This window comes from Pteropus vampyrus, unplaced genomic scaffold (assembly GCF_000151845.1).
Source record: "Pteropus vampyrus isolate Shadow unplaced genomic scaffold, Pvam_2.0 Scaffold198, whole genome shotgun sequence".
Classification (NCBI taxonomy): domain Eukaryota; kingdom Metazoa; phylum Chordata; class Mammalia; order Chiroptera; family Pteropodidae; genus Pteropus; species Pteropus vampyrus.
In genome coordinates this window covers 1,739,402-1,761,897 of record NW_011888979.1, presented here as the reverse complement: position 1 = coordinate 1,761,897, position 22,496 = coordinate 1,739,402, and the positions used below count along the sequence as shown (strand labels likewise).

The 22,496-nt window shown below is 31.1% G+C and overlaps 1 protein-coding gene across 1 annotated transcript in view; it reads right to left on the bottom strand.

The window, feature by feature from the left end:
• RB1 (RB transcriptional corepressor 1) overlaps positions 1-22,496 on the bottom strand; it is a 127,359-nt gene that overhangs the window by 90,454 nt on the left and 14,409 nt on the right. Inside the window, exons 3-6 of the mRNA XM_011372034.2 lie at positions 18,807-18,922; positions 15,610-15,729; positions 6,859-6,897; positions 5,784-5,851 (exon numbers count right to left, since the gene is read on the bottom strand). Of these exons, the coding sequence (XP_011370336.1) occupies positions 5,784-5,851; positions 6,859-6,897; positions 15,610-15,729; positions 18,807-18,922 (343 nt within the window). The remainder of the gene's footprint in view (positions 1-5,783; positions 5,852-6,858; positions 6,898-15,609; positions 15,730-18,806; positions 18,923-22,496) is intronic.

The window sequence follows — 22,496 nt, the reverse complement described above, 5'->3', positions numbered from 1 at the left end:
AACAAAACCTTTGCAGGCCACAAAGGATTGACCAGAAATATTCAACGTGATGAAAATCAAGGACCTATAACCAAGACTACTCTACAGAGCAAGGCTATCAATTAAAATTGAAGGTGAAATAAAGAGCTTCCCAGATAAGAAAAAGCTTAAGGAATTCATCACCACCAAGCCAGTATTACAAGAAATGTAAAAGAAACTTCTTTAAGAAGAAAATTGGGGAGGGGAGGGGGGAAAGCATAAATATAAATAATAAAATGGCAATAACTATGTACCTACAATAATCACTTTAAATATAAATGGATTAAATGCTCCAATCAAAAGACATAGGGTATAGTGGATAAGAAAATGAGACCCACACATATGCTGTCTATAACAGACCCACTTCGGATCGAAAGACACACATGGACTGAAAGTAGTGGGATGGAAAAAAATATTTCATGCAAATGGAAAAAAAAACTGGGTAGCAATACTTACCTCAGACAAAACAGACTTTAAAACAAAGACTATAATAACAGACAAGTAAGGATATTAATAATGATAAAAGGATCAATCCAACAACAATATGTAACTCTAGTAAATATTTATGCACTCAACATAGTAGCACATGAATATATAAAGTAAATATTGACATATATAAAGAGAGAGATCGACAGTAATACAGTCGTATTAGGAGACTTTAACACCCCATTGACACCAATGCACAGACCTTGCAGACAGAAAATCAATAAGGAAACAGCAATGACACACTAGACCAGATGGATTAATTTATGTTTTTAGAGCATTTCACCCCAAAGCAGCAGAATATACATTTTTTTCAAGTGCAAATGGAACATTTTCCAAGGCAGACCATATGTTAGGCCACAAAACAAGTCTCAATAAACTTAAAAAGAGTGAAATCATATCAAGTATCATATTAGAAAGACCACAATGGTCTAAACTGAAACTCAATTACAAGAAAAAAACTGAAAAACACAAGCACATGGAGTCTATATAATATTGCTATTAAACAACAAATGGATTAACAAAATATACTTTGAGACAAATAAAAATAAAAATACAACAATCTAAAGTCAATGGGACACAGAGAAGGTAGTTCTAAGAGGAAAACTCATAGCTATACAGACACCTAACCCATGAAATAAGAAAAATCTCAAAAAGAAACAATCTAACCTTACACTTAAATGAACTGTAAAAAGAACAGCAAATAAAGCTCCAAGTGAATAAAAAGAAGGAAATAATAAAGATCAGAGCAGGAAGAAACAAAATAAAATCTTAAAAAAATACAAAACATCAATGAAACCAAGAGCTGGTTTTTTAAAAGATAAACAAAATTGATAAACCTTTAACCAGACTCATCAAGAAAAAAAGAGAGAGGACCCAAATTAATAAAATCAGAAATGAAAGAGAAGTGAGAACTATCACCACATAAATACAAAGGATTATAAGAAAATTTTACAAGCAATTATATGCCAACAAATTGGACAATCTGGAAGAAATGGACACATTCCTAGAAACATACAATCTCCCAAAACTGAGTCAAGAAGAAACAAAAAATCTGAACCAACCAATTACTACCAATGAAACTGAATCAGTAATCAAAAAACTCCCCACAAACAAAAGTCTTGGACAAGACGGCTTCACTGGTGAATTTTACCAAACATTCAAAGAAAAAATAACACCTATTCTTCTCAAACTATTCCAGAAAATTCAAGAGGAAGGAAGGCTACCAAGTTCATTTTATGAGGCCAGCATCAACTTGATTCAAAAACCAGACATTACAAAAAAAAAGAAAAGTATAGGCCAATGTATCTGATGAACACAGATGCAAAAATCCTTAACAAAATATTAGCAAACTGAATTCAGCAATACATTGAAAAAAATCATGTACCATGATCAAACGAGATTTATTCCTGGGATGCAAGATTGGTTCAATATCTGCAAATCAATTAACATGATACACCATGTAAACGAAATGTAGAATAAAATCATATCACTATATCAAATGATGCAGAAAAGCATTTGACAAAATCCAGCATTCATTTATGATAACAACTCAGCAAAGTGTGAATAGAGTGAACATACTTCAACATAAGAAAGGCCATATTTGACAAATCTATAGCTAGTATCATACTCAACAGTGAAAAGCTAACAGCATTTCCCTAAGAGCAGGAACATGACAAGGATTTCCTCTTTCACCACTTTTATTCAACACAGTATTGGAAGTCACAGCAATCAGACAAGAAAAAAAAATAAAAGGCATTCAATTAGAAAGGAAGAGGTAACACTGTCATTATTTGCAAAACATACTATATGTAGAAAACCCTAAAGAGTCCACCAAAATACTACTAGAACTGATAAGTGAATTCAGTAAAGTAGCGGGATATAAAATTAATATTCAGTAATTGGTTGCATTTCTAGAAATTAAGAAAACAATCCCATTTACAATTGCATCAAAAATAAAATATAATAAAATTCCTAGGAATAAAGTTAACCAAAAAGATAAAAGACCTGTACTTGGACCATTATAAGACACTGAAGAAAGAAACTGAATAAGATACAAACAAATGGAAGCATATGCCATGCTCATGGATAGGAAGAACTAATATCATTAAAATGTCCATACTACCCAATGTAATCTACTGAGTCAATGCAATCCCTATCAAATTACCAATGACATTTTTCATAGAACTAGAACAAATAATCCTAAAATGTCTATGGAACCATAAAAGACCCCAAATAGACACAGTAATCTTGAGAAAGAAGAACAAAGTTGAAGGTATCACAATATCTGATATCAAACTATACCACAAGGCTATAGTAATCAAAATAGCATGGTACCAGTATAAAAACAGACACATACATCAATGGAACAGAATAGAAAGGCCAGAAATAAACACATGCCTATACAGTCATTTAATCTATGACAAAGGAGGCAAGAATATACAATGGGGTAAAGACGGTCTATTCAAAAAATGGTGCTGGGAAAAGTGAACAGATACATGCAAAAAAATGAAACAGGATCACCTTCTTATACTATATAAAAGACCATAAACTCAAAATGAATTAAGGACTTAAATGTAAGACCCGAAACCGTAAAACTCCTAAAAGAAAACACAGGCAGTAAACCCTCTGACATTGCTATTAGCAATATTGTTTTCTTCTATATCTCCCTGGGCAAGGGAAACAAAAGAGAAAATAAACAAATGGGACTATATCAAACTAAAAAGTTTTTACACAGCAAAGGAAACCATCAACAAAACAAAAAGATAACCTACTAAATGGGAGAAGATATTTGCCAGTAATACATCTGATAAGGGGTTAAAATCCAAAATTTATAAAGGACTTATACAACTCAACACCAAAAAAATCCATTTGAAAACCAGGCAGAGGACCTAAATAGACATTTCTCTGAGGACATACAGATGGCCAAGAGACATATGAAAAGATGCTCCATGTCATTAACATCAGAGAAATGTCAATCAGAAGCACAGTGAGATACCACCTGTCAGAATGGCTATCAACAATAAATCAAAAAACAAATACTGGTGAGGATGTCGAGAAAAGGGAACCCTTGTGGACTATTGAGGGGATCACGAATCGGAAAACAGTTTGGAAGTTCCTCAAAAAATTAAAACTTTTTGACTCAGCAATTTCACTTCTGGGTATTTATCCAAAAAAAAATCCAAAACACGAATTCAGAAAGATATATGCTCTCCTATGTTCACTGCAGCACTATTTACAATAGCCAAGATATGGAAGAGATGTAAGTGCCCATCAATAGATGATTGGATAAAGAAGATATGGTCATATATACGATGGGATATTACTCTGCCATAAAAAAAAAAAAAAAGAAATCTTACCATTTGCAACAACATGGATATTATGGTATTATGCTAAGTGAAATAAATCAGACAGAAAAAGACAAATGCCATATGATTTCATTTACATGTAAAATCTTAATGAACAAACAAATCAGAAATAGACTCATAGATAGAAAACAAACTGATGATTACCAGATGGATGGGGCATATGGGGATTGGGTGAAAAAGGGGAAGGGATTAAGAAGTACAAATTGGTACTTACAAAATAGTCACAGGGATGTGATGTACAGCATAGGAATATAGTCAACAATACAGACAATAATATTACAATATTATTGTGTCAGGTGGGTACAAGACTAATCTGGGAGAATCACTTCATAAATTATATGTCTAACCACTATGCTATACACCTGATATTAATATAATGAATGTCAACTCTAATTGAAAAATTAAAAGAAAATAAACAAAAGATAAATTAATGAAATCTAAGTCTTCCGTGACAATTTTATATTTAGGTATTATTATAATTCAGTCTCTATGTCTAAAAAATTTTTTTTTTCATTTCTAAACTTATTTCCAGTTTTGGTAAGAGCTTTAGAATTTGTAATTTCTTAATATTGAATTATGACATATACTAATCTTTAATTCTATTTATTTCTGAATCCTCATATATTTTCAATCTTAACCACTTCAAAATATTACAATAACCAGTCATTAAGAAATAACAAAGTAGTGCATAATTAGTGTATAAATTAATTAGCACAAATCAAAAGTTAATACAATAACTATACAACTGGAAAGCTATGAGAAAATAAATGCAATAATAAATACTTGAGAAAAAAACAGTATAGCTACATAAAATACACAAATCATGATCAAATATAGCTGTAACAGATTTGTTGTCCCTCAAGTATAAAGACTGTGGACATCACTTGCAAACATGCCAAACATAGGAAATGTGATGTCAAATATGGTGCTTTTTTATAAAACTCCTTCCTGGTAAATTCCAGTCACCTAAGGAGGAATCAAACTAAAGAACTCAGAAATAGAGAAGCTATGATACAGGAATGACAATAAGCTTAGAATCCATTTAAATACAGAAGTGAGACAAAATAATTGTGGTAATAATTATAATCACAGAGTAGAATGTAAATGTTATAATCTTTGATAATGTAATAATAACAATAAAATGAGCAAATCTCAAACTGGGAAATGGGGAGGTAATAAGAAGAGAGAAAACTAGCACTTTTTCTTCAAAGCAGATTAATAGATATTGCTCTAAATCAAAATACAAAGTTGCATAAAATAAAGATCTTCTTAATTTGTTCAGGCTTTTCATAATGTTAGAGAAATATTTTAGGAATAATACTGCTTAAGTGACAAAACATTTACCTAAATTTAAGCAATTCCTCCCATTTCTCATTTATTTTTTCTGTAAAGTTAATTTTTATGTTTTAAATGTAGCATTACAATATGATCCTATTTTTAGAAAATTGTTTGTGAATGTACTCATCCCCTGACTTTTTTACCATAATCTATGCACAAAAGTATGTCTGAAATGACAATCATATAATTTCGATGATGATTATTTCGGGGTGGGTTTTGGGTAACCTTTCTATGTTTTTCTTTGTATTTTGCTGTATTATCATTTTAATTCTTTTTAATGTATATGCATCATTTTTATAAAAACAGTAACATTATTCTTAAAAACCATAAAAGAAGGAAAGGATATAAGAAACAAATAAAATATTTCCAATACTGCTTCCAGTACCAGAATTATACGGACTTAATAGTTAACAAGCCACAGAGAATTGTGGGGGGCTTGGGAGGGGGGAGAGACCACATTAAATTGAATAAAAAACTTTGAGTTTAGTCCAAAAGAATTATCAATAAACTCCATTTGAAACATTAGCATGTAACAAAAAAAGAAACATTAGCACATAACAAACATAATGACTTTACCTTTAGCTAGTAAAAATGTGATCCAAGAAACTTTTAGCACCAACATAGAATTTATTTCAGTAGATATCCTAGCAGACAAATACAAAGGAGAAAAAAAATTTACATTAACAGTTTTTCAATACCTTTTTTCCCTTTTTTAAAATTATGAACTTGAGTTGATTGCATAATAAAATCATCCCATTTGAAATGCACAATTTACACATGAACTTAATTTGCCTCAATTTCGTTAGTTTTTATACTAAGATATTTATATTTTGCCCATATAGTATACATTTTATTTAAAAAAAAAAAACTTGACTATCTCAATTCTAATCTAAAAATATGTACAAGAAGTAGTTAGTATACTATAATGCACGTGTTTTCCAGTTACCTAATACTTTTCTGTTCTGTTTTCTAATTAAAATCAACATAGTAAGCAGAAAAACAGAGGTTTAGGTGACTCTAGTCTACCATTTTAACACTATCCTTAATAATTTTTCCTTAGTCATTTTTCTGTTGGAATTAACAAGTGGATTTAATAATTAATAGTTAATGAATAATATATAAAACTTCTCTTTATATCAATCATCTTTAATATTATTACTTTAATGGGCAGAAGATATCATATACTACTCATTCTGTTTCCAAAGAAAAAACTCCAGAGCTCTTTTATAGGTATACTGTTGGAACATGTAATATACTTTAAAAATAAAATCTGGAAATTTTATATATTCATACTTATTCTTACACAAAAATTATGCTCTAAGTCTTAGGTAATAAAGTGCCTACAATAGACCCTCAGTAGAGATTCAGTCAATGAATTTACATTTTTCCTGCAGTTGATAATATCTGTTGCACTGAAATCAACTTCCACCTTTATTAGTTCTTCCTTAGAGTAAAAGGCACTTTTTTTTTTATGCCATTTTCTTTCTGAGAAGATAATCTGTAGAGGGTTTAAATCTATAAACTTTCTTTATGAAGTAGCGTGCTATAATCAATCAAACTAACCCTGACATAATCAATATGTTTGGGATTATTCCAGAAAAATCTCTTAAAAAAACAAAAAGTGAAAAATAACATGCTCTGAACTACTTACAAACTGCTTGGTTGTGTCAAATATATAAGTTCACATGTCCTGAAAGGAAAAAATAATTATATTAACATGGTTTTTTAAAAGTTACTTTGTCATTTTTTTCATAATTTAGAATTATATCATGCTCTATTGATCTTATTTTAAACAGACGTTTTAAAAAACAAAAGAAGTATAGCATTATAAAACAAAGTCGAAGTAGAGTTTTCCAATTTGTGACATTTCACACACATCATTGTAGTACCTAGTTACAAGAAGATTGGATTCTATATATGCATTTGTAACACAGAACACACTTGTAATTGAATCTTAATATTTTTAGTATCCCAGATCAGGTCATAAAAGCCTATTTAATTAACAGTGTCATTAAAATAACACAACTGAAAAGTACTATAAAACCTACTTGTTTAGGACGATGACTTCCAAAATGGTGGATTAAGGATCTCCACAGACCTATTCCCAGTGTAAGAACTATAATTGGTGAAAATAATTTTTTAAAAAACGATTTAAAGTCTATGGAAGTGTTCCTCAGAATATACAAAGCAAAAAAAGAAAAATTTATTCAAGAAAATCTACTAAATCTTGGTGAGAACAATGACAGTCTAGAATTCAAAACAAAACTCACTTCCTCATCCTCTCTACCTCAGCATCACAAAGCTCTAACCCAGGCAAGGGCAGCTAGATACAGTGCTCCCTCTCTCCCCAGCTCCCAACCTAGGACTATCTCTCTGAGAAGAACAGGATACCAACATTTCTTATCACCCCAAGTTCTGTAATGCAGAATATCTACTCAAGCAAGAGGAGCTAAGAAGTCTGGGGCTCCCTTCCACCTTAGCCCCTACTCACAGAGCAGAATTTCTACTCCAGGCATAGCAGATCAAGAATACTGAGGCCCTGACTTCCCGTGTCCTAGTTAACTGATAAGACAGAGGTTCCAATCAATAAAGCCAATCTGAGAAGACAAGCTCCAGGACAAAGGAGAATCAATGCCGAGTTCCTACAATGTTATTAAAAATGTCTTGCTTTCAAAAATAAATATGAAAGTGTGACTTCTACATAGGGAAAAAAGTAGGCAATAGAAACTATTTAAAGAGCCCAGATGTCAGACTTAACAAAGACTTCAAAGCTGCTATTATAAATATGCTCAAAGAACTAAAGAAAATCAGGCTTAAAGAAGAAAGAAATGCATATTGACAATGTCTTATCCAATAGAGAATATTGATAAAGAGATATAAATTATTCTAAAAGAACCAAATGGAACTAAAACCAAATGGATTTAAAAAGTACAATAAGCAAAATGAAAGATTCACTAGAGAAATTCAATAGGTATAAGCTGGCAGAAAAAAAGAATCACTAAACTTCAAGGTAGCTTCAAAGAGATTATATAGTCTGAAGAACAAAGAAAAAAAGAAAGAAATGAAGAGGCTCACAGAAATATGAGACACTGAAAAATATACCAATATATGTGTAATAGGAGTACAAGAAGGGGGGAAGAGGGAAGATGAGCAGAAATAATATTTTAAAAAATAATGGCTGAAAACTTCCTAAATCTGATGAAAAACATTATTCCACCCATCCAAGAAACACAATAAATTCCAAGTAAGATAAATGTAGAGATCCACATCCAGGTGTATTATAGTAAAAATGTTGAAAGACAAAGAGAGAATCTTGAAAGCAGCAAAAGAAAAATAATCTATCACATACAAGGGAACTCAATATTAACGGCTGACTTCTCATCAGAACAATGACAATCAGAAGGCAGTGAGATTACATAATTAAAGTTATGAAAGAAAAAAATGTTAACCAAGAATCATATATCCACCAAAACTGTATCTCAAAGATGAAGCTGAAAGACATTCCCAAACAAAAACAGAATTTGTTGCTACCAGACTCACCTTGCAAAAAATAATAAAAGAAGTTATTCAAGCAGTGACTCAAGACAATAATTCACATTCAAATGAAAAAACAAAGAGTAGTGGTAAAGGTAATTGCGTTATTATAAAAGATGATACTATTGCATATTTCTTCTTTCTTCTCCTAATTGCATATGCATAGATAGATGATAGATTGATAGACTGATTAACTGATTGATATATAGATAGATAGATAGACAGAAATGTAATATAATTGACAACAGCAGCACAAAGGAGGTAGGTGGGATCAAAGCTGTATTACGGTAAACAAATGACACTGGATGGTAAACTGAATCCACGGGAACAAATGAAAAAAACAAGAAATAGTAAATAACAAACTCTATAAATATACAATGCTCTCCTTTATACTCCCAACTACTTTAAAAGACATGCAACCCAAATACCTATAAAATGATAAATGAATGAATAAAATGTTATATAGCCATACAATGGAATATAATTTCATAATAACAGTAATGAAATAATGAAACATGCAACAATATGGATGAATCTTGAAAACATCCTTAGTGAAAGAAGCCAGTCACAAAATATATGTAAATCAAACATTTAAATATAAAAAACTACTATCTTATAATACAAATATAGTAATTGAGAATTTTTATAATTATAGAAAAGATGTTTAATGTCAGATGAATTTTTTATCATTTTGTAATTTAATGTAACTCAGAACAGAATGCTATAAAGATGATGATCTAATTCCAGAGTATTTCTATCACCCCAGAAATAAACCCCATAGCAATTACTCCCCAATCCCTTCACTTCCCAAATTCCAATTCCCTGGAAATCACTATCTCTACGGATATGTCAATTCTGGACATTTCATCTAATGGAATGTGGGCTTTTGTACTCGGCTTCTTTCACTTAGCTTAATGTTTTCGAGGTTAATTCATGTTGTAGCATGTATTTTATTAAGTATTTTAAAATATGGCTGAACAATATTCCATCATATGAATGTACTACATTTTGTTTATCCATTCATCACTTAATTGACATTTGGGTTGTTACTACTTTTTGGCTATTGTGAATAATGTTGCTATAAACCTTTGTGTACAAATTTCTGTATGAATGATACATGTTGAAATGAGATATTCTGGGATTTAGGGGTTAAATAATATGTTGAAATTAATTATACTTATTTCTTTTTACTTTTTGTCATGTAGCTACTAAACTGTTTAAAATACATGGCTTGCATTACTATATTGCTATGGGAGGCACTAACATAGCTAATAATGGCTTTATAAACTACTGTTTATTAAGCATTTAGTATGTTCCAGGAAGCAAGCTAACCAGTAACATTATCTTAATTCTTATAATAACCTTACAAAGAAAGTATTATTAGCTATATATCACAGATTGAAATTGAGATTTAGAGAAGTATCTTTCTCTAGTTCACACAGTCAATAATGAAAAATTAATATTCATACTTAGATCTGTCTAGCTTTTCTAAAGTTACTATAATCACCAAAGCATACTGCCACGCACACACACACACACACACACACACACACACACACACACAGTCTACCCTAAATAAACAGGCTTTGGTGTTACAATTAATCTTCCTAATTGCTCTGCAGAAAAAGGGACAAATTAAATGTAAAAATGCTGCCAATCCACTTCAAGGCCAGTAAACACTAAATTATTTCATATAACCAGTCAATAAAAATTCTAATCCCTTTTACAAAGGCCTGAGTGACCTTTAAGACCAAATATGACTATGTCACTCTCCAGCTTAAAATCATTCAATGACTTTCCATCACCTGCTGGGCAAAGTCCAATTCACCATCAATCTGATCCCTTTCTGTTTCAGTTTGATATTAGCAATATCAACGTACATCATACTACTGCTTTGGCTTTGTACACATGCTAATCACTCTCCCTGGGATATTTAGTCCCAGTTCCTACACATTTTGTTTGGTGAGTTTTTGTTTATTCTTTAAACCCTATTCACACATTACCTTCTTCTATAGTTTTTTCCTAATCAAAAGTACCCCGTAATTATCCTCCTTATCCTTTAACATACATAATATTTTGCCTACTACATAATATCTACATCTTATATATAATCTTCTATAACAGAGCATCACATGCATTAATTATCGCACATATTTTTATTAAAAAAATATTTTTATTTAGTATAAGTTTCCTGATGATCACAGTGTCAAACGAGTTTGTATCCCCAGTACCTAATATATGGTCAGGTACTAATAATCACTTATTGTCATTTCTTAATTTATTTGCAATAAAACAGCTGTTAGCCTAAAATTCTTAAAGTATATTCCACAAAACACTACTTCCGGAAGATTTTATTTGATGTTAAATACATATAAACATATATTAGTGGTCTAATAAATTTAGAAAATGCTGAATTCTACAGATTCAACACATTTTACTATACAGACTTCTTTGTCCTGCTTTGGTCGTGTACTTAAGACCATGGGACATTGCAGCTCTACCTAACAAACACGTAGAAATAAACACAGGGAGACAGCCAAAATGAGAAGACAAATGTATCCCAAGTGAAAGAAGAAAACAAAACTCCAGAAAAAGAACTAAACAAAATGGAGAGAAGCAATCTACCAGATGCAGAGTTCAAAACAGTAGTTATAAGGACGCTCAATGAATTTAGGGGAAGAATAGGTGATCTCAGTAAGAACTTTAAAAAAGAGATAGAAAACATAAAAATAGAGATAGAAAACATAAAAAGAACCAGTCAGAAATGAAAACTACAATAACTGAAATGAAGAATACCTTGAAGGGAATCAACAGTAGATTAAATGAAGCAGAGGATCGAATCAGTAATTTGTAAGACAAGGTAGCAAAAAACACCCAATAAGAACAGCAAGAAGAAAAAAGACTCTCTCCCCAAAATGATGATTTAGTTTAAGGGAACTCTGAGACATCAAGCATACCAACAGTCTTCTCCTTCTAGGGGTACCAGAAGGAGAAGAGAGAGAGCAAGGGATTGAGACCCTATTTGAAAAAATAATGACAGAAAACTTCCCTAACCTGGCAAAGGAAATAGACTCACAAGCCCAGGAAGTGCAGAGTCCCAAACAAGATGAACCCAAAGAAGCCCACACCAAGACACATCATAATTAAAATGCCAATGAATAAAAACAGAGAATCTTAAAAGCTGCAAGAAAAAAACAGCTATCTTCAAGGGAGCTCCCATAAGACTGTCGGCTGATTTCTCAACAGAAACTTTGCAGGCCAGAAGGGATTGGCATGAAATATTCGAAGTGATGAAAAGTAAGGACCTACAAGCAAGATTACTCTACTCAGCAAGACTATCATTTAGAATTGAAGGACAAAGAGCTTCCCAGATAAGAAAAAGCTAAAGGAGTTCATCATCACCAAACCAGTACTACAAGAAATATTAAAGGCAGTTCTTTAAGAAGAAGAAAAAAATCCAAAATATGAATAATAAAATGGCAATAACTATATACCTATATAGTTACTTTAAATGTAAATTGATTCAGCAGTTCCCAACCTTTTTTGGCACCAGAGATCGGTTCTCCTATGAGAATCTAATGTCTGATGATCTGAGACAGAGCTGAGGTGGTGATGCTAGTGCTGGGGGAGAGGCTACAAATACAGACGAATCTTCACTCACTTGCTACCCCACTGCTCACCTCCTGCTCCACGCCTGGTTCCTAACAGGCCATGGACCAGTACAGGTCCACAGCCCAGGGGTTGGGGACCCCTGAATTAAACACTCTAATCAAAAGAGATAAGGTGGCAGAATGGTTAAGAAAACAAAACCCATACATATGCTGCCTACAAGAAACCCACTTCAGATCGAAAGACACTCATAGAGTGAAAGTAAAGGTATGGTAAAAGATATTTCATGTAAATGGAAATGAAAAAAAGACTGGCTAGCAATACTTATATCAGTCAAAATAGACTGAAACAAAGGCTATAACAAGAAACGAAGATGAACCCAGCAATTCCACTTCTGGGTATTTCTGTGAAGAAACCCAAAAATACTAATTTGAAAAGACATATGCATCTCTATGTTCATTACAGCATTATTTACAATAGACAAGATACGGAAACACCTAAGTATCCATCAACAGACGAATAGATAAAGAAGTGGTACATTTACACAATGAAATATTATTCAGCCATAAAAAACAATGAATTCTTGCCATCTGCAACAACATGGATGGACCTAGTGGGTATTATGCTAAGTGAAATGAGTCAGACAGAGAAAGACAAATGCTTTGTGTTTTCTTGTGGAATCTAAAAAACAAAATAAACAAACAAAACAGAAAAAAACTCATAGATACAGAGAATATTTTGATCACTGCCTGATAAGAGGAGTGTTGGGAGAATGGGTGAAAAAGGGGAAGGTATTAAGATGTGCAAATTGCCAGTATTATAAACATTCATGGGGATGTAAAGTACAACATGGAGAATACAGTCAATAATATTGTAATAACTATGTATAGTGTCAGATGGGTACTAGACTTACTGGGGTGATCACTTCTTAAGTTATATAACTGTCTAATCACTATGTTGCACTCCTTAAACTAATATAATATTGTATGTCAACTGTAATTTAAAAATTTTTAACTATTTTCAAAAATAAAAAATAAAAAGTAAAAACCTAACAGAGTAGGCACTATTGTCAACTCAATGTACACCTTAAAAAACTAAGCACTAAAGTTAGATAACTCACTTGTCTAAGATCATACAGTACATTTTGGAGTACAGACTAGAATCCACATCTCCCTGACTCAAAACATTCCATTCTCTTCAACATTAAGCTCTATTACTGCCTCCCTTTCTTTGGTAGGGCATCATACCAGCTTACTCCTGTAAAGAAAATACTTTATGAACTCTGACCTTGTATCCTATTTACTAACCTGCAATAACTAGTGTTTACATGGGCCTAAAGGAAAAACACAGAGAATGGGAGGTAGGAAGAACTTAAAAACCTTCAGAATTGTCCATACGATATTCTTTATTTCTTTTGTAACTCTCTCTTAGTTTCCAGGAGAATCATGAATACTAGATGCATCATTAGAAGGTACGATGGGTAAAATTAAGAGGTAAAACATAAATATCCAAGTAGATTTCTGATCTCAGACAGCATAGCAAATATAAACAAACAAACAAACAAATAAATAATCTATCCTGTTAAAATCATTATAGCAGGAAAAAATATCAGAACAGCACTCCAAATCATTCTCACTAAAATTCTATATCTAGAACTAATCTGAGGATTCTAGATTTTGAGATACTAGTTTTACAGAATAGATTTTTCTTAAATATTGGTTCAGAGAAGTTACTGCTTAACTTTTTATACAGGTAGCACTTAAGTTACTCATACAAAACCTCAATTAACATTCTGGTACACTTCTTTCCAGTCATTTAATTCAATGCATTAATGTCTAAGTTTCTTCCTTTTGTAGTTATAGTATATCCTGCTTTATTTAACATTAGAAGTATTTGTCCGAAGTGTTATTCTTCATCAAATTTTATTTTATATTTATAATATTTAATATTCAAATTATATTTATAATGTTATTGTTTACTTCAGTTGTGCATAAATAGGTTGTTGCCAATTTTGCATTGGTCTAAAATAATATTGTGATAAAAATCTCTAAATCTTTTTTGTATTTAGGATAATATTCTTAGGATAAGCTCCAATATATGAGATAAAGGGTTATAAACAAATTTAAGGAACAGAAAAGCATTTACAAAACCCTTGGTAGGTTAAAAAAAAGGCAAGACAAAAATTACATGTACAATATGATCTGCTATATATAAAAGAATATCCAAAGGAAAGAAACATTGATTATTTCCAGTGTTAAAATTTTGGATGACTCATGTTTTTCTATTTATGCCATTCTAGACTGTTTTCCAAGTACTCTATAATTAATTCACATTCCTTATGCAGATTACTTAATTTATTCTTTAATAATAAAAAAATCCTTTTTTTTTTTCTGTGCAAAGAGCTTCTATTCTACACAAGAAAGGACAAAAGGAAATAGTGATGACCAACGCTATCATACTACAATTAAAAACCAGGAGCAAGAAAAATTCCTTCAAAAAGCTATAGGCCAGTCTTTGAATTTTCTCTCCACTTTTCTCATCCTCCATCATACATCTGAAGTTTTAGTGACTAAGAAAAGGAAAAATAGAAGCATCCTTCTGAGAAAATGCTTCCTTCCAGCTCGGTTTCCAGTCATTCTCCTCAGAATATTTGACATGCCTCTATTTCCCTTCTCCCTTTGTAACTGCTTATTAAGCTAAAACATTAACTTTTATATTCTCTTACCCAAATGAAATGTAGGGATGTGCCAAATTAAGGACTATATAGCACTAGGAGTGGGGACTTGGATGAAAAGTATTTTAAAAACTTAACCCAAGTTTATCTTAATTTCATTATTCTCTCAGGGGAACAGTAACAATCATGGCTTGGTAGTATAGGTTACATATGCCTTCCACTGACAGTATGTTTTCTAAATTAAATAACACCATGAGGAAGAAGTTTAAATGTAGGTCACTATTCCATTCAGAACTAGAAGTCTTCTGGCAGAGGAGGCTAATGTTGGCACTAAGCTTAAAGTTTATTAAAACTAATAGAAACAGATAAAAGGATGGAAAACAATTTTGGAGGAAACATTCATAATGCATATGATTGGATAAATAAGCAAGCTAAGAATTAATAAGAAACTAACAGCAAAGAGGAAAAATCTAATGGGTAATACCTAATAACATTACTAAATATGTAATAGTTCCCAGATGGAATCTAATCATAAACAATGACATGAAAAAACAAAGTGTAATCCTGATTAAATTTTTACTTTACCTTTCCAATTTGCTGTAGAGTGCACACAATACATTGTACTTCTTCAATAGTCTTGACATAGCATTGTCAACTTTGGTACTGGTATCAATTTCTTTTAGTAAGTCAAAGAATTTATAGACACTACAAAGGAAAGAATAGAAAAAAGTGAATCACAACTTTAAAAATTTATTTTATTTCATTTTCAAAGCACAGACATTTCAATTCAAAAGATTATTAGTTCTACATCAAATTACTCTTATATCCTTTGGAAATAATTATTTTCATTTTACTAGAATTTGAAGAGTAAAAAATCCACTAATCTTTAAACTATATCCCTATATCTATATACCTATGTCTACACCTATTTATCATCAGGAATGTAAAAAAAAAAAAGGGAAGGGTTATGACAAACACATACATATATATTTACTTCTCTATGTTTTTAAAACCATAAATTCACATTCATTTATCCAACTCCAATGTGAAACCACATGGTTCATTCCAGTGTTTTCTTTTTAATGTTAACAATTCTTTGACACTGAGAAACCTGAGATCCATTTATTAATTTATTTATTCATTTAATCAATCTCTATGTATGTAACCACCTTCCATCTGATGCTCAGACTGACTCCCCCTCCTGGCCTGCTCTCAAGGCTAGTCACCCGATCCATCCATTGGCTGTGCAGTAACCAATGAGTTATAGGTTTCATTCCAAAAATTGGACTGGACCATTCAGGCATTTATCTTAAGAACTGAAAAAATAAAAGCTTCAGCTAATCAACAGAGGGCACAGAACCCAAAAGAAGATTATTTAATGCTTCCATGGTATAGAAGGGATTAGGGCAGCCATGAAAAACTATGTGACAAAGCAAATAAAGGAGGGTAAAAATGATATGGTGTAGACGATCAGATTGCTCTTTAGAAAAGAGAATGGAGCAAATGTGCAGATATGTGCAGAGAAAAAGAAATCGGCCTTAGCATAGCATTTATTCAAGAGCCACTCAGTTCCAGTTTTTATGAGACATATGGTATTACCTATCCATGGAGCACCATGAAAACTAAATTGTTACTACAAAGCCCTCTTTTTCTAGGGTTAACTTATTTAAGTGACTCTATTCTTTCTGTAGCCCTCCTCTAAAAGAAAGAAGAGAGGCAGAAAAGATAGACAGGCATGCAGACAGGCAGGTAGACATAAAAAGCCATAATTAAAGACATGTAGATCTGTAGATAACTACATATTCTAGAGCAGTGCTCCATGGATTGATATGGGTCTATAAATTATTTGTTAACAGTCCACAATTAAATAAGTACAGAAATTGAGTGTAAACATTTAAAAACTTTCACAGTGCTCTGACACTAATTTTATGTTTGCTGAATCTAGTAACAAAAAATTTGGTTTTATAGTATGATTTTTTGTTTCATTTTTTTTTAGTAATTGACTTATATTATATATTTTTAAATAGCAGTCTGAGACATATTGGAAATAAAATAAATAAATAAAATTAGTCCTTCACCAGAGCATGTTTAAGCAGCAGTGGTCCAAATAACATTTCTGGATAGTTATCAGAACACTGAGAGGTACCTCAGAAAAAGTTGTACCAAGTACATTACTATATTTATTGTAGAGAGATTATTTATGACTTGCCCAATATATAAATCGATGTTGTTCTATGAATACTCAGGGAAAAAAAGCATAGAAAAACCTTTGCTAGGAAAATTCTTTCATTTTATAGATAAAAGACGTAATACCCTTTCTCTGTCATGTTTATTTAGTAGTCTATGAATAGCTATATAACACTGCATTATAGTCATCTGTTTAATTTTATGTTCTCCATTGGATTGAGTTTCTTGAAGTCAGAGACTATTTCTCACCTCTGTATCATTAGAACCTAACATAGTGCCATAGTGCCTAACAACTGTTTTTTTATTTCCTTCCTTGTTTTCTTTCTTTTTTCTGTGAGGGGAGGGCATAGTGGTAGTGGGGTGGGGGGAGCATGTGGCGGACCTACAGAAGGAAAGAGATCAAGACCTCCTAAGTGCTATGGTGTTACAGGCAGTGACTCTCTGAACTATTTACTTCTCTAGTTATAAGTTATTTAATTCTCTGAAATAGCTAATAATTTTCACTTTCATAGATGAGAAATGTGAGACTTAATAAGGCTCAGCAGTCTATTCTGTCATATAGCTTATAAAAAAAAGATTTAAAGCTAGTCTATCTTAACCCAAATAATCATATTCTTTCCAATCTTTGGAAGCTACTAAAACATTTGCCGAATGAATAAATGTGGAAGTTTACTTACATATTTAGAATATTTTCAGCTATATAAAAACTACTTTGATTTGATGATTTTCTTTAATAAAGTTAAACTGTAAAAACTCTAAGAGATAAACCAATTCTAATTCCATAGGTTAAATATGAATATACTAGGCCTATGTTTCCACATTTTATATAGACATAGTAAAAAAAAGCATTATCAAAAAATGCAACAATTTATCTCATTTAAATAAAACACCAATTATGTTTAATTCCATATGACTTTATATCTTCTCCAAGAAGAAATATGTATTATTATTTTTGGGAGAATTATTTACTTTTATATTTCATGAATATGCTGCAAATGAAATGATGGAATATCAGAAGGCTTCTCAAAATAAAGTTCATAAGTTATTGGAAACAAATTAGTAAACGCTTCTTATACAATTTATAAGCTCAACAACAAATATTAAGTAATTATTGGCACAAGTATTGTAATGGATATTAAATTGAATATAATCTTTTATATTAAACAACTGTAAACTTTAATAAACTGTAACTAAATTCTTTTAAAATCATCATGCTAGTTTTAGTGGTTTAGTACTGCTATGCAGTTCACCAACTAATCAGATCAAGACCTATCTGTTTTAATAAGGCTACTTTGTAAATCTTTGCTTTTTCTGTCCACTTTATCAACAGCTACAATTAAGAAAGTTTACAGATAGTGAGAGACATGATGAAAATTTTCCCAGGACACAAATCACTACATTTTTCAGAAAGTACAACATAAATACACTTTCATTAAGGGCTCCATGAGAGAATGACAGTTCACTAGTTGACCTAAGTCCTTTACATTTTATTTAATTTTAACATTTCTCATTAATTCCCTAATGTTTTATAAAAGTGAAGTTCAGAAGTAATTTTCTTTAATGGCAGAGACTGATGTTGATATAAGAAATTTTACCTGGTTTCTATGTTTTTCTGTAGCTCAGTAAAAGTAAATGGCATCTCATCTAGGTCAACTGCTGCAATAAAGATACAGATACCCCACAGTTCCTTTTTCTTTTGAATATAACTTTCCTAAGAACAAAAAGAAAAAATTCAAATATTTTGTTAAATTATTCACACATTAAATACTGTTAAAATTGTATTATGTGTAAATTTTTGTTCTTCAGCATAACAAAATAAATTTGTTTTAAATCTTTACAATGGCATGTACTTGAGAGCATTTAATTCTACACAAATAACAAACACTTAAATTTTATATTGTAAGGCAAAAAAATATATTAGAGAACAAAAAGTTAAATTACAACTTAGGGGTCAGTCAGTTCTTTGAGGTAAATATTTTCATTTTTCAATAATCCAATGTCATCGAAGCCAAGTTAAGAAGCCAGCCAAGTTAAAAGATTTTAGAATCCATAACATAAATTGTTTAAAAACAAACCCATTTTCTTATTTGATTATCTTCCTTTTGCTTTAATTCACTCATTCTTTTATAAGTCTACTGGGGTTCAAGTATTTTTTAACCTTAAAAATTCATCCCTCTCAGAGCCATAATAGCCTTCTTTGTAAAATGAAAATAATAATACATACCTCACTTTGTAAGAACCAAATGGGATACACACACACACACACACACACACACACACACACACACGCATACGGCCCTTAGCATAATGACTGGCATATAATTCATACTCAATAAGTGATGGCTATCATTATCATTAGAATATTTTTCATCATTAGAATATATACCTTTTTCCCCTAAAAATGTATATCACTGTCTAAATATGTTGTTTTGTTGATGAAATTTGGATTATATTAAATTGAAAAAAAAGAAATACCAAATTATCTGATGTTCTATTAAACTGAAACTATTTGCTTACTCTTAATTGGAGATTACAATAAAGCTGAAAAGATATGATGTAATGTTACATTGTTTTGAAATCTCAATTATATGAAAGCTTTAGGAAAAGAATTTTCTAGATCGTCAAATTTATGGATAAAAAGCTCATCATTATCCAATTCTAAACTTTTCCTTAATTTTAGCTACTTGGGAAATATTTTAAAACTTATATTACAACTATACACTGACCAGAATGCTTAAAATTAAAAAGACTGACAATATCAAAGGTTGATGATAATATAGAACAATGGAACACTCAAATATTGTTGTTGAAAATTTAAACTGTTTTAGGAAACAAGTTCTTATATTTGGTAAGTTCTTATAAAGTTAAATATATACTTTCCATCACACTTACCAATTCCACTCCCAGATATTTATATCCAAGGGAAATGGACACTTTGTAGAAGAATGTTAATAGCAGCTTCATTCATAAAAACCCCAAACTAGAAAAAACCCAATATTCAAAAACAGGAGAATAGATCAATTGTTGTATGTCCATACAATGGAATGTTATTCAACAATAAAAAAAAAGTACTAATAATGACAGCATAGACAAATCTCAAAACTATTACACTGAGAAAAAGCCAGATACAAAAGGATACATACTGTGTGACTCCTTTCATATGAAATTTTAGAAAAGGCAAAACTAATCTTTAATCTCACAAAGTAGATCAGTGGCTGCCTGGGAACGGGAGTGTAGTTGTTGGGGAATGATAACAAAGGACAATGAGAGAACCTTCTGGAGTAATCAAAAATTTCTGTATCTCAATGGTAGTACTTACATGGTTAAATATCTTTGTCAAAACTGAACTGTTCGCTTAAAACTAGATAATTTTAGTACATGTAATTTATACCTCGATAAAGTAGATTCTGAAACTATATTACATATTATTTCTGAAACTGAACATGCAAAGTATATATAAATATATATTTTGCTTGTTATAATGACTGAAGTATATTTTAATAAAATGAAACTTCAACTTTTGTATATGTGTTTATATCAATATGATCAATTTCACAGGAACTACTGAGATGTAAAAGGTGGTTTGTCTCTATAATAAATAACCTCCCAAATACATGCTTTTTGAATTTTTATGGTTACTAATTAAATTGTTTTTGGTTTGCTTCTTTGCTGTCAGGCCTGTTGAACTTAACTGCTCTCACTATGTCTGCCTTCAACAACTCCAGTCTTTGGTTTTTACTCTTTTAAAGGTTGGGAAATGAAGTAACTAAAGATGTTAAAATCGAATGTTGTTTATTCGTTTTTCTAAAACATCAAATTTTATTAGGATGTAGCCAATACGATTCAATGCAAGCTCATTTAAAATCATAATATACCTAAATGAAATGCTGTATAAATAAGTTCTGATTTTTAAGGACCTAAAGAACTTTCCTATGAGCAAAATGTGTGAGCTTTATATCAGATGATTTATATTTGTTGCTGCTGTTCCTGTTGTTCTAGGTACATTCCAATTAACTCTATACTTAGATAAAGTGTTTTTCTTCTTCGTACACATTTATCTAGGAAAGAAACATAAATATCCCTCCTAAACTTGAGACTATTAATTGTTAAAGTTCTTATTCATCTATTTGACTTAGTTCTTTATGGAGGGAACCAGATTATAGATGAGATCAATGTTATGTAACTGGATGATTCATTCAACAGCAAATATTTTTGTGTATCTATGCAAAGGAAATGAATGACCAGTTTCCAACTAGGAGAGTCCTAGAAGTAAAATCTCTCGATTAAAATATTTAAGATTGTATATATGTTCTATATTATATGAAGTATGTAAGATTTTATATGTAAAATATATATAAATATATGGTAAGGGCTTGCATTTTAGTTATAACCAGTAACATCTACTTGGTCTGATCTTACACTTGGATGTCACCAAGATTTGCTAGGAAAAAAAAAATTAACAAAGCCATGATTATTAGAATCAACTACAAAATCTTACTCTATAATTAGTTTGTTCACTTTTTAAAACAGCCGATTTTATTAGAACATACTGAAAACAAAATTTAACAGTCATTTCATCTGGTAAATGCCTACATGAAAGATATCAAATTTACAATCATTTAAAAATCATATCTTTATCTTCACATAGGTTTCTTTGCATCTTCCAATTTATTTTCTTTTATGTTTTCCAAAACTTGAGATCTCTAATAATTTTTCAAAAAATTTTCATTATGCAACTGAAATGGCTATGAGTTTGGGAATACAGTGGTGAAACCAGAAACAAAAACAAATTTCTGTCTTTCTGGGACTTACACTCTATTATTTACATTAAGTACATGGATTTTAGTGTCGAACATTCAACAGTCTGAATACAAACTCTAGTTGTATAACTATGGGTAATTTGGTTAAATCTAACTAAACTTCAATTTCTACTAAAATGAGGATGTTAATAGTCTCTAATCATAGAACTAAAAGGAAACCAAAAGGATGCTCTTAATCAGCATAGTGCCTAGCATTGCACACACTGAAGCAGAGTTTACTATCATCAGCAGCATTATTATTTTCAGTGAATTTAGCGGTCATTCCACTAAACCATATCTGTCTCAGCACCATCCACTATCTGACCTTGTCCAAACCATAAATATCTATCCTTGGGAATACTGGAGTTTTGTATTTTTCTGTGTTTTCCTTTATTCTGTTTCTGTTTTTGTTTTTAAGAAAAAGGGTTCTTTGACCCCTAGCCCCTGTCAACCACTGATCTAATTTCAGTGCCTTTATCAGAATGT